The 17,108-nt window shown below is 38.4% G+C and overlaps 1 protein-coding gene across 1 annotated transcript in view; it reads right to left on the reverse strand.

Moving 5' to 3' along the window:
• Positions 1 to 17,108, reverse strand: part of LOC125261526 — an 81,990-nt gene that overhangs the window by 35,195 nt on the left and 29,687 nt on the right. The window contains exons 4-11 of the mRNA XM_048180083.1: positions 13,571 to 13,631; positions 13,221 to 13,322; positions 12,509 to 12,649; positions 12,232 to 12,363; positions 12,043 to 12,108; positions 11,903 to 11,947; positions 11,707 to 11,780; positions 11,534 to 11,567 (exon numbers count right to left, since the gene is read on the reverse strand). Coding sequence (XP_048036040.1) covers positions 11,534 to 11,567; positions 11,707 to 11,780; positions 11,903 to 11,947; positions 12,043 to 12,108; positions 12,232 to 12,363; positions 12,509 to 12,649; positions 13,221 to 13,322; positions 13,571 to 13,625 — 649 coding nt within the window. The 5' untranslated portion in view covers positions 13,626 to 13,631. The remainder of the gene's footprint in view (positions 1 to 11,533; positions 11,568 to 11,706; positions 11,781 to 11,902; positions 11,948 to 12,042; positions 12,109 to 12,231; positions 12,364 to 12,508; positions 12,650 to 13,220; positions 13,323 to 13,570; positions 13,632 to 17,108) is intronic.

A 17,108-nucleotide genomic window follows, 5' to 3' on the forward strand; every position in this document is an offset into this window, starting at 1 on the left:
AGCGGTGGCTGCGATCATAGGGCTCGCAGATGAACTCGTTGGGAGGTTTGAGAGAATTGTATTCTTTCTAACTTCCCCGTGGCTGGCGAGAACGAGTGGATGACGATGACGTTCGTGTTTGATGTCATCGCGTCCGGCGGCAAGCGCTCCTCTGGCTGTTGTGTGTGTGCGGAGCTGCTGTGTGTTTGGGACGCGGCTCTCGGCGGGCTGCAGCTGCCGTGAGAGCGCGTTAAGAAAGGGGCCGCGCGTGGACGGCTTGACGAGCGGTTCCTTTCTGTCCATTTATGCAGCGGCTTCCATGACTTTCCATTCCTTTCTGATCTCCGCCATTGAGATCGGGAGGGCATGGAAAAACCCTTAGCCGTTCAGATTTGTATCTGAACCCAGACAGACAGGAGGAGGAAGAAGAAGCGAAAGTGAGGTGGGTGATCGATTGTAAACACTGTTGTTTATAATCAATTCCCCAGCTATATAGGGTGATTTTTATCTACCCTCTCCTCTTCTTCTTCCACCTCCTGTATATATATATATATATATATATATATACAGTATATATATATATATATATATATATGTATATATATGTATATATATATATATATATATATGTATATATATATATATGTGTGTGTGAATAATATATTTATATGCATGTGTATATATATATATATATATATATATATATATATATAATCATATATCATGCTCAGATGCTTCTTATGGTCAGACTGATGGCTGGGCCCATAGTGATTATGTCAGCCTGCTGTTTCTGTTTGATAGTAAGAGGATCTTTTAGGCTTAAAAGAACCTTAGATTCCATCTTTTCATGTAAAAAAGTAGCATTAGGAGACTTTGGTCTTTGAGCCGCAGGAGGGTCTATATTTTATGTGTTTAAAATAAGACCTTATTTTCCTGTATAGTTTTCTGAGCATGTAGTCAAGAAAATTAGGAGGTTTTTGGGCAAACTGAAGTAATGACAGACTGGCTCGAGTATATGTTGTGCAGGCCACAAAATGGCCGCCTCTTAGCCACCTGTTTAGAGTAGCTTCTCATCTGCTGTTTTCTAGAGTAGTTTGAGTTAGCACTCGTCACTTCAGTTATATGTAAGTTTAGGTCGGCCCTAATCGGCTGCCTGACATTGTTTGCTTGTGAGCTTCACTTTCTTTCTCTTATTTATGAGATGTGGAGGTGAAACCCAGGCTTCACTAGGCTTGTGGCCCTGTAAGAAGGCCCGTAGCTTAGCGGCCAGGCTAGAGCTAGGTTAGGTGTGTTATTTACATATAACCCTATGTATATCCCTTGTCAGGTTGTATAGTTCCTAGTTCTGGCCTCCTCCCGAGGGAGTTGTTGGGCCAATTTGCCCATTATCCCCTTGCTATGTAGGTGCAATTGTTGAGTTTAACAGCTAGGTTGTAGACTGTTTTAGACTTCCTGATGCTGTTATCTCAGGTGGTAGGCCCTTATCTTTGCGTAGATAAGTTATGCAGTGTTGCTAGGCCCCACTTTCTAGAACTTTTATGCTATGGAAAATGTGTTCTTTCCTCTGAGCTACTTGTTTTATCAAGTTTGAGTTGACGTTGCTAGTGTTTAGCATCCGTCCTCTATGGTTCAGTACAGATTTGAGAATCTTTTTCAAAAAAATTATTTGCTATGTTAAAGAGATAAATAATCTTTTTTTTTTAAAAATTATTTTCCCTTAAAAATAGCATATACATCAAAGCATTGTGTAAAATTGCTTTGAAGTTCTAGACGTTTGCCCTTCATTATATATGAGCTTACTTATGCTGCCACAGGTTAGCACCTGTTTTCATAATAGCAGGCTTTTTCATGTAGCTGCTTTTGGAGACATTGGTGACCTAATATTCCCCATTTGTAGGTTTATTGGTGTTACTGAGTGCATCACCTGTTGGATTGCATACTCAGGGTAGTATAGAACCACTTTTTGAGAAAAGCTGGTTTCTATTAGCTCCCTTTTTGTGATCTTGTTAACAGCTATATTGCATATAACTTTGATTGTAGGCTCTTATGTTAATTAGCCTCCTTCTAGTTAGCAATTGTATTTCTAACAAGTGCTGTTAGCTGATCATAGTTTGCTCACATAGTTTACAGTATTTCACGAGCTGAAGCCACGTGTCATTAGAATGGTAGGCCCCAACAGGCCTCCTTTCTAGTTCACATGTTGGCACAGTTGTGTTTTATTCTGCAAGCAGGCTGAACGCCACTTGTTGCTGAGATTGTAGGCACCGCGGGCCTCCTTTTTTAGCTGACTTGTTGGCAGGATGCCTGGGAATCCGAGAACCCATATCACCATCGGCCACGCCCCACCTCTGTTGAGTAGGCCTTAAGCAGGCCTCTCGTGGAGTATGGCGGCGTAATGTGCATTCCTTCTTTAAGTAGTGCGTGAAAGGTTTTCCACTGAATGCATGGCCTGATGGTTGATATGGTCTTGGACTGGCTGATGCCACGTGTTTACTATGGTAGGCCCTAATAAGGCCTCCTTTTAGTTTACATGTTGGCACAGTGTGTTTTATATGAACAAACGGGCTGAATGCCACTTGTTGCTGAGATTGTAGGCCCTATAGGCCTCCTTTTTAGCTGACATACTGACAGGATGCTTGTGAATCCAATACCACCATTGGCCACGCCCCACCTCTGTTGAGTAGGCCTTAAGCAGGCCTCTCTTGGAGTATGTGGTGTAATATGCACTCTTTTTAGAAACTAATCTTTGAATGCATGGCCTAATGGTTAGTATTGTTATGGTCAGTATATGCTAGGCCCTATGGGCCGCCTTTTTCAACATAGTGGTACATGTTGACGTGTATTTTACTCTGAGAACCTTTGTATACACTTCTGGTTGGCCAGGGGCCCAGATATTTAACCTCCTTTGTGTCGGTTATTTATCGTTCTTCGGTGCCTAAGAACACTGCCACAAGCTGATGCAACATGTCTGTTGAGGTGATAGGCCCGCACGGGCCTTCCTCGACTATGTGTTGGCGTATGTTGTACTCCTCTTGCTTGAAAGAGTAAAAAGGTGCTTTTACTGAGTACACTGCTCGTTGGATTGTGTTGGGTAGATTATCATGCGGGCGCTTTTCAGCCTCTTATGCTGTCATTGAAGTTGCCTGTCTGCTGCCAGCAAGACAGGTGTTCAGGGTGGCCCCTCCAGGCCACTTTCTGGATATACTTTCTGGATATATAATATACTTCTGTATCATATTCAGTTATTTTCATGCTGTAGGCCCTCTTGGCCTCCATGAGTATGTGCTCATTGCATGGTCTACCTGTTAGGTGAAGCTTAGTACTTCCCTTTCGGGTTATGTACGTAATAGTGCTTAGCTCCCTAAGCTGATCATGGTGGTAGCCCTAATAAGGCCTCCTCCTAAGATTCAGCCGTAGGCTGGTTTGTGCTCCCCTGAAGCATCAAGTGTTCTCCTCAGTGCATTAATTAAGTGCTGAGTAGATCCTAGGATGAGTGGATCATACTCCCCTCAATATGAGGGTTCATAGCACTCAGCTGAGTTCTGCTCTCCAGGATGACCGTCTCTACGCGTGGGTTTGAGATGTTCCTGCCTTTCTGCAGTCACTCTTACCTGCTCTCTTCTTTGAGAATGCGTTTTGGAGATTCTGTACTCAGACAGGGTTGCCCAAGACTAAGTTTGTCCTATGACAGACCAGGTCGGCCTCCCTGGTGACATTGAGGGTTGACTTTGTTCCCCTCTAGTGACTGGACAGGGTTCCCTTCGGTTCCCTGGCCTCATTCCCTAGAAGAGACCACTTTGTCTGCGGAAAAGTTGGTCTCAGATGCTCTAGCGGCCTTATTAGGCCTTCTCTCTCTATAAAGGAAGGCCTTCTGTAGGCTCAGCTTGGGCTGTTGGCCATAGGGAATGCCGTCACTGACAGCCTGGTGTGACCCGAGGGTGAGTTGCTAAGCGTTTCCTTCGAAACTGCTCGACGTTTGTCAGCCATATTTTTTGGTATGCACTCTCCTCAAGCATGGCGGCGTGGGTATATCGTTCTCCATAGCGTTTTTGCAAACGCAGAGCGAGTTCCCTTTCGAAAGGGAACGTCTCAGGTTACTTATGTAACCATGGTTCCCTGTGAACAGGGAACGAGACTCTGCGTTTCCTTGCCATGCTTCAGGTTGCCTGCCTGCAGAACAGTCCCTCAAGACGATAGATGTCCTCTGTTTCTCCAGGCGCTCCTTTTATACGTCCGGTCGCGCCATATTACGTCATAGGCTGTCGCTGGCCAATAGGGATTGGAGTTGTTGGATAGTTGCTTTCAGACACCTGGATCATGTGACGTCCCCTGTAGCGTTTTTGCAAACGCAGAGTCTTGTTCCCTGTTCTCAGGGAACCATGGTTACATACGTAACCTGAGACGTTTGTTATTTTCTATTTTTGTAACATGAAGACTAAAATACTTTTGCCCTTTCGATCATCCAGTTTAAAGTAAAACAAATGACTTGAAACAAGTCCACCATTTGTGGGAGAAATTCGGTCTGAACAAAGCCGTTAACCACATTTTGAAGGATAATGCAAAATAATTTCCATAATTTTAAAAGATAAAACATAAGATTTCTGGTCTATGACAAGGTCGGCTTGGTCTTTGGTCAGACAAAGACTGACTGTGAAGGGAGAACTTATATAGTGACTCAAACAAGATGATTAATGACGTGCACCTGAACGGAATGAACTAATAATGAGGATCAGCAGAACTGAACAAAGGAACACGTGACAAATGTAAACAAACTGAAAGTTTATGGTGATTAAGAATGAATATATCTGTGTTAATAATATTAGTAGTTTCAAGCTCCAAACTATAGGCTAATTTTGCTGCTTGTTTATACCTTACTGTATCTGCTTTTTCCTGATTAATCTGCTTGCTTGACTGCCCCATTAACATTAATCGTTTGGGATGATTCCCTCAGTTTTTCTGTTAGTTGAAAATATAAAATTAAGCTATAGGCTATTTCACATATTTGGATAATTATTCAAAACCCAGCAGATCTTCCATTTGGTGTCGCGGACACTCTCAAAGCCTCGAATTCAACATGAATTTTTTCATTTCATGTCATGGGATTAGCCTATGAATGTATACATCGACCAATGTCATTTTGATGGTGTTTATCAACCACGATACACCTACCATTGCAGGAGGATGCTTGCCTTGAGAGCCCCGCAGTGTAAATTTTTAGTTTCCCGTTGTGACAGTGGAACACTCAAGTTTACTTTAATATTCTAATCAAATCACAATAAACTATAGGCTATATCGTTATGTATAGCCTACAAGTCTCAGAATACATTTTTTACAATATAAATTATGTAGGAACATTATTTGATTAATTTCTGACAAGAGTGTGCATCTAAAAAAAAAAAAGCTTAATGTTGTATGAAATAATGTATCCTATCCTCATGTCTTGAATCAGAATTATAATGTTAATTTTCTAATTAAATTTTAAAAATATATATATTGCAATAATATACTAGTTTCTATGTTGATGGAGTTATCTGGTCTCTAGCAGCTAAAAGTTTCTCAGAAAAATCATTTTTTACATAAAACTTGGTTAGACTTGATATTATTTATTTATTTTCGGGCTAAAACACACATTATATATATATATATATATATATATATATATATATATATTTGCCAAATGTCTTCTTTTAAAATAGACCTTAGATCTATATTCCAAAGCATTCATGAATTACAACCATTTAGTTCGCATGTCGTCTACACTAGGAAAAAAAAACTTAAAAAAAAAAAGATTATTTATCTCTTTCTTTAACATAGCAAATACACTCTTTCAAACCAGACCTGCTAAGAGCAGACCACACCAGCGATTGATGCGGTTTGGGAGTTGGGCACTTTAACAAGCAGACTATTAACTAGGCTATCACATGATATGTTGCACAACTTTTAAACACTATCTCTCTTCTGTTATACTAGAGACGATTTCTCGTTTTGGAAATATTACTTACTGTAAAGCTAGTGTTCAATTATTTACTAATGTAAAAAGTATCTGGGTAATAAGTTGAACACATAGAATGGGGTAGGTATTGCTTAACATGAAATCTTAGCAATTACATTAAAGTATGATAAAGAGGTGCCATCTTTAATAATATGTTTAATGTTAGTAGAGATGAAAATATCCAAAAAGTTATAGGCTATTGTACATAAATATATCCTATCAATTCATAGGCACTCCTTTGGCTAAAATGATCCGTGCTGAATTGTTCTGGTCGGACTCAGTTTACCATTGATTGGGTGAAAACCGTTCAAACCTACTGGTTGTCTAAATCATGGGTGTGAATCATTATACTATAAGCAAAACACCATAAAAGACGCGCGCGCTGTGCAACCAAAATATTTTTTTTACGGCGTCATATGGCAAAATGGACGCCGTAAAATCGGTGCTTTTCATGCACACTAAAACGGCATTAAATACAGCGTCATTGACGTATTTTATGTATTTTCATTGACATATTTTTTACGGCGTTTGCAATCACAACGGCGTATTTTGCGGCGCAAATACATTTTAAAACACCGTATTTGACTGTAAACGAGATTAATCTATATTGTAATTCTGACCCTTTTGGCTTCCCATAGATCTGTTATCCTCTCGTGGAAGTGATTTACTGTGCGCGTAACCATCAGCTGTGCCCTCGGTTATTAATTGCATTAAAATGCCGTCATACTGAGGATTATGTTATGTTATGTTTACCGAAGTAGATCCACTCTACAAAATCAAAGTAAAAGCTATTCTTGCTGTCTATTAATGGCTTGTTTACTCAGAAAACCCAAGTTAAGATCAATTAATTTGATGTTGATTTTCCTAAAAAAAAAATATTTTTTTTCTTTTTTTACTTACCATGATGGTTATTCATGTTCCCTTTGGTTAGGCACTTGGAACTTTGTTAAAGACTTTATAATTCTCTCCATTTTGGTGCAGTCATGCATCAAGAAATCACAGTTTGTGGTTTCAAAGAAAGATAAGTAATAGATAGACCACTTTTAAGAGGTGATCTGATTTCTAACTGAATGTTGTTTAGTTAGATGTTTAATTTTCTTATTCAATAGTGATGCTTTAAAACGTTTGTACTAACACTAATGTTATCAACATCTTGTGAAACTTTTAACTGAGGTTCTGCAACACTAGCTTACAGCTGACCACACTTGAGCCACGCACAGATCTCAACATTCAGCATGCAAACCACAACAATGGTAACAATAAAATTTTATTTAAAGTAAATTAAGAACTTTCTACAGTTCTTTTTTAGTTAGTAGTACTCTCGTGTAAGTGAACTAGGCAATACTAACAAAGCTTTTGTCAGTACAACATATACTATTCCTCTTTCACTTTACTTGAAGAAAATGTGGAACCAATTGCACATAGTTTTCTAAATCTCCATATCTTAAGATGGCAGATTAAAACCATGTTGAGATTAATAGTATTTAAGATGTTTGCAGAACACAAAACACTGTTAGTTAAATGGAATTCCTCCAGTAATCTTACTGTTAAATCTTAAGTAAGATTAGTAAATATTCTAGAGAATGTTAACTAGAATTGACAATAAACTAACTATATATTTTTTACTTAATTTACTTGTGAAGAGTTTGCTTTCTTTACTTTTAGCAGATTATTAACTTAAGTTTTCCCTTTTAGTTTACTTTGCAAAAATAAGGCAATCGGTTTCCAAACTTTAAGTAAACTGAACTTGTTAGAATTTACAGTGTACCACATTAAACTGAGTGCTATTATACTAATGATTATGAATGATACTAATGATGATATACTAATGATTAGCTAATAGTGAACTACCACATTCAACTGAGTGCTATTAACACTTAAGAATAACTCACGCTATGAAGCATTAGTTAAGCATTAGTAAATAGTTAATTCATCATTTATAAAGCATTAACAGACATTAGTAAGCAGCGTATAAATACAGCTATAAATGCTTTGTTCTTCATTTATAAGCATATCCATAATGTGTTTAATAATTGTATTTTCATACTTTATTAATGAACAATTTATCATTTCTAAATTATGTATTACAGTATTTACAAACCAGTTATTTAGGAGTTGTCAGTGGTTCATAAAATCATTTAGAAAGTGTAAGTAAATGATTAATAAACTATTTAAATGTACATTTATGCATTTTATTATTTAGACATATAGTAATAGTTACTCAGTGTTAATAAATGCTTTATTAACACATGTTCCTACTGTAATTCATGATTGATTCAGGTAGTTATAAAACATTTAGTAGTTGTCAGTTAACTATTTTTGTGAGCTCATCTAAAGTGAGGACTATTTATGCCTCGTAAAGTTTTTATTAAAGGAGATTTAAAGGATACAGAACAGAGAAATATTTAGTTCAAGGAAAAAAATGAAACTTTACAATGGGTAACTTGATATAAAATTAAAAAATAAACCTGTGCAGTTTCACAGAAAATAAAAATCCCTGTACTCCTCCAGAAAACATAATTGTGCAGTAAAATGAAACTAAAAATTTACCAGTGCCAACACTGGAATAAGGAGTGCCAAAATACAACAAATAATGTTTTTATAAAACAATAATAATATAATAAAATATTTCACAGTGTCAAAACTACCTCAGTATTAACTTTAAAACATTAGAGAACAGCAGTGCAGAAGATAAAAGCTTTTGAATCTCCTTTATAAAAGCTTTACGAGGCATTAATTGTTACAGATCTAGTAGCTTAGAAAACTCACAATAAAGGTAATAGCAGAAAATACAGTCTTTTAATCCAACAGGAGAGCATAACGGGTTACACCAGTAACATCAAATATTAAACAATGACTGACAAAGAACACAGAACAGGCAGGAACTTAAATACACAGACAATGACTACTAAACGGGAACAGCTGATGAGACTTAATTAGAAATCATAATGACTAATGAGGACTAATGCAGACAAGACAGAACTGAGGTAAACAGAACATATACGTGACATTACGCCTTCGGTGGAGGGTGTGAAGCTGGTGACAGACAGCAACCTGGAGGAGTAGACCACAGGCACCATGGTGGAGTTGACGGTGGGAGAAGCCAGGGTGGGGTCCTGACTGCAGGGGCGGACGGAACCCTGGGACCAATCAGCGGTGACGGAATCATGGTGATTGGAGGTGCCGGCGAAACGTAGCAGCTGACGGACCTAGGCGACATCGCAGGCCTGGAAGCCTGGTGCTGAGCTGCTGGCTTACGGGACCGAGGCGATGACGGGGACTCGGATGACCGGGGTGACGATGGGGCAAGCGAGCACGACGGGGAGGTCGGAAGAAAGGGAGGAGCCCGATGTCACTGTAGGGGTGCAGGGTTCCGGCGCAGCTGGAATCCCGGAAGCTGGGCGTCGACTGCCGGAGACCGACCTGGAGTGATGAGTGAGCCCAGTGGAGCATCCGGACAGACGGGCCACGGAGACGTTGAGGGAGCAGTGAGCCGAGGCGATGGTGACGGGCTGACAGGTCGAGATGGAGACGTAGGCCTGGAGGCCTGAAGTGGAGGTGGGAACTCTGTCTCGAGCCAAGCTGGTGGAGGTGATGCCCGAGGCGAGGGTGATGAGCCGCACGGAGTGAGCGGCGGAGACAGAGCCAAGGAGCTTGACGACACCCGTGGTACCAACGGATCCTGGGGACTGGCCGTGACCAGTGATGGAGACGGGATCAGGAAATCAGACAGGGGAACAGGCAGAAGATTTCCGGATGGAACCGGAGCATCCAGATAACCGGACAGGACCAGCAAAGACAAGGAGGATTCGAGGGTGGGGACTTGGGTGGGAATAGAATCCGCAGACCACAGATCGATCAGGTCTAGATCTGCTCCTGGCTCTGTGGGGGACTGACCCGCTTGCATCGACTCCGGGGCTTTGATGTTCTCTGGTCCTGAAACGACCTCGGTGGGCGCCTCGGACTCGCTGGCTGAGGGAAAAAGGCTGCCGTTTCGGAGGATCCAGACCATGTATTCTAAATACGGCCTGCTCTCCGGGAGGAGAAGGAGATGCAGCGCTGGTGAGTCCATCTTCGTTACTCAGTTTGAGGGTCAGTCATTCTGTTACAGATCTAGTAGCTTAGAAAACTCACGACGAAGGTTATAGCAGAAAATACAGTCTTTTAATCCAACAGGAGAGCATAACGGGTTACACCAGTAACATCAAACATTAAACAATGACTGACAAAGAACACAGAACAGGCAGGAACTTAAATACACAGATAATGACTACTAAACGGGAACAGCTGACGAGACTTAATTAGAAACCATAATGACTAATGAGGACTAATGCAGACAAAACAGAACTGAGGTAAACAGAACATTAATAGTCCTCACTTTAGATGAGCTCACAAAAATAGTTAACTGACCACTTCTAAATGTTTTATAACTACCTGAATTAATCATGAATTACAGTAGGAATATGTATTAATAAAGCATTTATTAAAATACTGAGTAACTATTACTATATGTATAAATAATAAGATGTATAAATGTATGTTTAAATAGTTTATTAATCATTTACTTACATTTCCTAAATGATCTTATGAACCACTGACAACTCCTAAATAACTGGTTTGTAAATAATGTAATAATTTAAAAAGGATGAATTGTTCATTAATAAAGTATGAAAAAACAATTATTAAACACATTATAGATATGCTTATAAATCAAAACAAAGCATTTATAGGTGTATTTATAAACTGCTTATTAATGTCTATTAATGCTTTATAATTGATGAATTAACTATTTACTAACGCTTAACTAATGCTTCATAGCGTGAGTTATTCTAAAGTGCTACCATGATGGAACAATGTTTTAAAGTGTTACTGGACATGACATTATTCATGTTACTGTTGTTTGCTGTTGACGTTGCTGACATTTGCTGTTGCCAAACTGAACTGAATGGGCCAGAATTGCAATTGTTTTACCCCTGATTGCTTTCAAATGGTAATATGGATTTTGATTTCAGTCAATAAGATTTTTCTATTTATGAAGTCTCATTTAATTTTGTATTTCCAACTTCCTAGGCCATTGATCCGATTGACACAAAATTTGGCATATATGTACAGTATATAAGTGTGTTCTTAGGGGACTGAACTACAAAACTGTGACTACATCCATCATTTTTTAAGTTACATAACCTGTGGGGACAGCAACAATTACACCTTTAAAAATTGTATAGGCTAATTATATCTAAGCTTTCAGAGGGTTATCACTACCCCTGATCCAAACCCCAACCCTAATCATAACTTGATTTTGGGTTTAAAATGTAATTTAACAGGCATTTATTTAAGATGGATCTCAAAATCATGTAGGTAAAATATGTGGTAACATTTCATCAATTTCATGTTGTCATATAAAGAGCTAGACAACACCTATAATTATATTTAAAATGATTATAAGAGTCATTGTTTTGAGAGTCTAACTGCACATTAAAACCTTTTTTCAATTACAATGAAACTTGTTAACCCTTTTGTAAAGTTCCAACAATAACAGGCCACATCTCAAAATAATCTTACCTTGTCCATACTTGCAGATTTTACATTTATACCTCTAGAATTAAAACAAACAAACAAACAAACAAACAAAGCATTAAATTCTGTGGCATGGCAAAAGACACAATTTTGTGTTTGACTACTGTTATATAATAATATAAATGTATTGTTACTCAGAGATAATATGTGCATCTTACCCAACATAAAACAACAAGAAAAACTGCTATAAGAATTCCTAGAACTCCAACCACAAATCTTAGAATTACAGTTTCTAGAAAACAGAACAGCAGAATGAAAATGGTGGTGGTGGTTGTGTTGGTGATGGTGGGGGGTGGGGGGTATGTTTTTCCAAACATATTTGGAAAAAAAAAAAAAAGTAATTATGTATATCACCTAATCGTTTATCGGTGTTTGGACCAAGATCATTGTTGCTTGCAGCTATTAGGAACAGAAATTATTGAATTTGAATGTTACATTTAAACATGTAAACCAAATCAAGGAATATACAGAATACTATGGTGTAACAAACATACTTGCAGATTTCATTGTGCAGTTTATGGGTCCTTGAAATTTTCCATTTTCTTTAATACATTTAGCAACTGAATAAAGAAGACATCAATTAGTATAATGTTATATCATATAGATATTTGCTTTATAAAGATATAAAATATTTGATTTTTTTTTTTTTTTTTCTATTATTATACTGCATAATAAAACCTCACTGTTATGATGGAATTTGCAATATCTCTTGTTGTGCTTGCTTCCAGACAGTATGTGGTCGAGTTCACATTCTGCTTTTTCACATAGGTATATAGATTGATTACATGCTACAGCAAGGCTACATTTTACCTCTCCTAAAATAAAATAAAAACAAACAAATAAATAAATGTAATTCAGGAATTAAAACTTTAGGATACTTAAAACTGAAAAGGAAAGGTTTATTGAGATACAAAAAAAAAAAAAAAGAAAAGAAAAAAAAGTACATTTTAATTTATGTACCATCTGTGTTTTTGCAGGTGATACTACCAAGTAGAGTTTCTATAAATTTCAGACCCTTTTTCAGGCCACATTCCTCCAATGAGCTGCAAATTTTTTTTTGAGATGATTTTCCAACAGTCTTCAAACACTGTATTTGTAAAGCTGAAAAACATCATGATGAAAAGTTATAGGCCTACTACAATACATGGGCAGGTTTCCCGAAGCAACATTTACGTTAAATAATGTAAACTGTAGGGATCCTTACAGTTAATTTCCCAGCCCTTGTAATTAAAAAGGAATTGTGGCCTTGTAGATCATTTTTATGCTTTACACCTTTCCCTGTCTCCTGTCTTCTATCTGTCTGCATCATAACATCCAATGACTGAAATCACATATGTGGTCAAAAATGGATGCTATGCCTGTAATGGTTCATTCGACTGCTGTTTTACTTGGAACTATTTTCCTCGATGGAAAGTATCATCAGGTAAGTTACTCAATATTAACTTATTGCTTATTGAACTGTTGTTTAAAGCTACATCACACTGGTAATCATGCTGTTGATATTTGTATATTTGTATATTGCTTATACTGTATATGCAACTACGTTCTGCTTCGGGAAAACCTAGCCCAGCATCTGATTGATATTTATCCCTTAACCTTACCCCCACAACCATATAGGGACTGTTTAGAGTAATAATCTTTAATAATCACCAGCTGAAGCCACAATACTTACTAGAACACATTGCTAGGCTATTATTCCATTCACATGAATTTGTGTGGTTGCAGTTTTCAGCGTGACTCTGAGTTGTACAGTTGACCACCATTTCCTTAAAGTCTAGACAAAACAAAGAGTTTATAAAACTGTGTGATATAAGTAATAAAGTAGCTACTACAAGCTTGTTTGATGAAAAAAAATATTTTATCATTTTAGAAGAGAGAGAGGACAACAACGAACAATATACTACAATTGGTACACAACTTCAGTTTGAGCAGTTTTGTAGATGTAATAATAAATGTAATTTATCTGTCAAAACATATCACCATACAAAAAAATATATATATTATAAAATTTGAGTAGCTTACCAGACATAATAAGAGAAGGCAGACATAGAGAGGCAAATAGAAACAGAACCCTCATTCTGTACTAAAAGAAAATAAAAAAATAAATACAATTTATAATCAGAATTTATGATTTAGTAAAACTAAAAGTAAAAGTAGAACTGTTGTTTTTGTTCATGCTTTCATGTCTTTTATTTTGAAATTTGTCTTGGTCTTGTTTGCTGGTTTGTCATGTGATTCCCTTGCCTGCCCCTCATGTGATCTTTTCATGCAATAGCGTCTAGCTGCAGCCTAAAGGGGCGAGTGGAGCTCTACTCTCGAACAGGGAATACGTCACCTCCACTAGTTAAGTAGATAGCTACAGCCGCTGGGCATGCACACTTAGTCATTTAGCAGCCGCTTTTATCCAAAGTGACTTACAAATGAAAATAGTACAATAAATTCAAATCAACATGAGAACAACAGTACATAAGTGCTGTGTGAAATCACAGTTATGACAGTAATGTGCTCGTAGCAAGGATTTTTTTTTTTTAAATAAATAAATACACAAATATATGGAAGAAGAACAGAAATCAAGGTAAGTGCTACTATTACTGGGTTAAGTGCTGACAAAAAAGATACGTCTTTACCATTTTTTTGAAAATGGCTAGAGACTCAGCTGCTTGGATCGAGTGTGGCAGGTTATTCCACCAGCCAGGAACAGACCCGGAGAAGGTCCATGAGAGTGATTTTGTGCCCCTTTGTGATGGCACCACAAGGCGCCGTTCACTTGCAGAACGCAAGCTTCTGGAGGGCGCATAAGTCTGAAGTAGTGAGTTAAGGTATAGTGGTGCAGAGCCAGCGGTCGTTCTGTAGGCAAACATCAGAGCCTTGAATTGGATGCGAGCAGCTACTGGCAGCCAATGCAGACTGATGAAGAGAGGAGTGACGTGCGCTCTCTTCGGCTCGTTGAAGATCAGTCTTGCTGCAGCATTCTGGATCAGTTGTAGAGGCTTGACAGTGCATGCTGGAAGGCCAGCCAAGAGAGCATTACAATAGTCCAGTCTGGATAGAACAAGAGCTTGGACAAGAATTTGTGTGGAATGCTCCGATAGGAAGGGTCTAATCTTCCTGATGTTGTACAAGGCAAATCTGCAGGACCGGGCCGTTGTTGCAACATGATCTGTGAAGCTTAAACAATCATCCATCACCACTCCAAGGTTCCTAGCTGTCCTGGAAGGAGTAATGGTTGACGACCCAAGTTGAATTGAAAGGTTATGATGAAGTGTTGGGTTGGCACCGACCACAAGCAGTTCCGTTTTTACAAGGTTGAGTTGAAGGTGGTGGTCCTTCATCCAGGCAGAAATGGCTGTCAGGCAGGCTGTGATGCGACCAGCAATCGTCGGATCATCTGGTTGGAATGAGAGGTAGAGTTGTGTGTGGGGTAGGTGTACACGTTAATAAAACTTGTATTTGCATTATTGTAAAGGGTAGGTTTAGGATTGGGGTAGGTGTAGACGTTAGTAAAACACAAGTGGAGGTGACGTTTTTCCTGTTTGAGAGTGGAGCTCCACTCGTCCATGGTCTGCAGCAGCTAATGCTCCGCCTCTGGCGGTACGCAGATAAGGAGACCAGAGGTCGTTTTTTGAATGGATGTCAATGGATGAGAGGCTTCACTATGCTGATTAAACAGCTTTTGTGGGGAAATAGCTAATCATTTAATTAATCGACAACCTGTTTGCTAATCTTCAGCATGTTTTACACTAAACAATACTTTCGTTGGGAACTATATGTAGATTTTAGCTTGATAAAAATGTATTTTTTTAAGAGAAGGCAGACTAGAAATGTTGCGACTGATGTCACTGCCATTTCATGATGAGAGGTGCTGCACGTGATTAAGTTAGCCGTTACGCTTTCTCCAATGGTAAGAGATACAGACCCTCTCATCTCCCTATAATATACAATCTCTGTCCTTAGTACTTCTATCATGTTCTGATAGGTTCAAAAAGCGAAACTCAATAGAACATCCCATTGCAACACCGGCGCCCAGCAGCAGCCCTACGCTTCCACCATTTTGGGGTGAAAGCGACTCACAGTCCACTAGTTTCTATGGCAATATCAGCTGCTTTAAAAAAAAAAAAAAAAAAAAATCCAAACCTCAATGATGACAACACAGAATAAAATACTATCACTAGTGATCATCAAATCCTTTTAACAGTTTATTTTTCAGACTTTGTGTTTAAGTCTTCCACTTTTTTCACAAAACCTTTGCTCTCTAGAAACCCAGTCAGTTAAAATTATTTTAAGTTCAAGTATTATACACATTATAGCATTATAAACACTGAATTAATACCAACATATGAAATTAAATTAAGGACATGCATCAGAAAAATTGGGAATATAGGACAATAAATATATAACAATATAACAGCTTGACATTAAACTGTTTTTGCAGTGTTGTCTTATATTAATGTCCGTTAAAGCAAGACTATGTAAACAAAACAAAAACAAAACAAAAACAAAACAAAAAAAAAAGTCAGGGATCTGTGAGGGAGGACTCAAATGCAGGATGAGTGTTACAGGTTTATTGACAAGACTTAAGATATTGCATGATTGCGTCATGAAGGACATGTTAAATCAGTCCAATGCCGTGACGGAACGTCATAGGCGGGTGACGTCATTACCAGAAAACTACAAACCTGATTCAAAAAAGTTGGGACACTGTACAAATTGTGAATAAAAACAGAATGCAATGATGTGGAAGTTTCAAATTTCAATATTTTATTCAGAATACAACATAGATGACATATCAAATGCTTAAACTGAGAAAATGTATCATTTTAAGGGAAAAATAAGTTGGTTTTAAATTTCATGGCATCAACACATCTCAAAAAAGTTGGGACAAGGCCATGTTTACCACTGTGTGGCATCCCCTCTTCTTTTTATAACAGTCTGCAAATGTCTGGGGACTGAGGAGACAAGTTGATCAAGTTTAGGAATAGGAATGTTGTCTCATTCTTGTCTAATACAGGCTTCTAGTTGCTCAACTGTTGTAGATCTTCTTTGTCACATCTTCCTCTTTATGACGCGCCAAATGTTTTCTATGGGTGAAAGATCTGGACTGCAGGCTGGCCATTTCAGTACCCGGATCCTCCTTCTACGCAGCCATGATGTTGTAATTGATGCAGTATGTGGTCTGGCATTGTCATGTTGGAAAATGCAAGGTCTTTCCTGAAAGAGACAACGTCTGGATGGGAGCATATGTTGTTCTAGAACTTGGATATACCTTTCAGCATTGATGGTGCCTTTCCAGATGTGTAAGCTGCCCATGCCCCACGCACTCATGCAACCCCATACCATCAGAGATGCAGGCTTCTGAACTGAGCGCTGATAACAATTTGGGTTGTCCTTGTCCTCTTTAGTCCGGATGACATGGCGTCCCAGTTTTCCAAAAAGAACTTCAAATTTTGATTGGTCTGACCACAGAACAGTTTTCCACTTTGCCACAGTCCATTTTAAATGAGCCTTGGCCCAGAGAAAACGCCTGTGCTTCTGGATCATGTTTAGATATGGCTTCTTTTTT

The sequence above is a fragment of the Megalobrama amblycephala genome, unplaced genomic scaffold (assembly GCF_018812025.1).
Source record: "Megalobrama amblycephala isolate DHTTF-2021 unplaced genomic scaffold, ASM1881202v1 scaffold423, whole genome shotgun sequence".
In the NCBI taxonomy this organism is placed as follows: Eukaryota; Metazoa; Chordata; class Actinopteri; order Cypriniformes; family Xenocyprididae; genus Megalobrama; species Megalobrama amblycephala.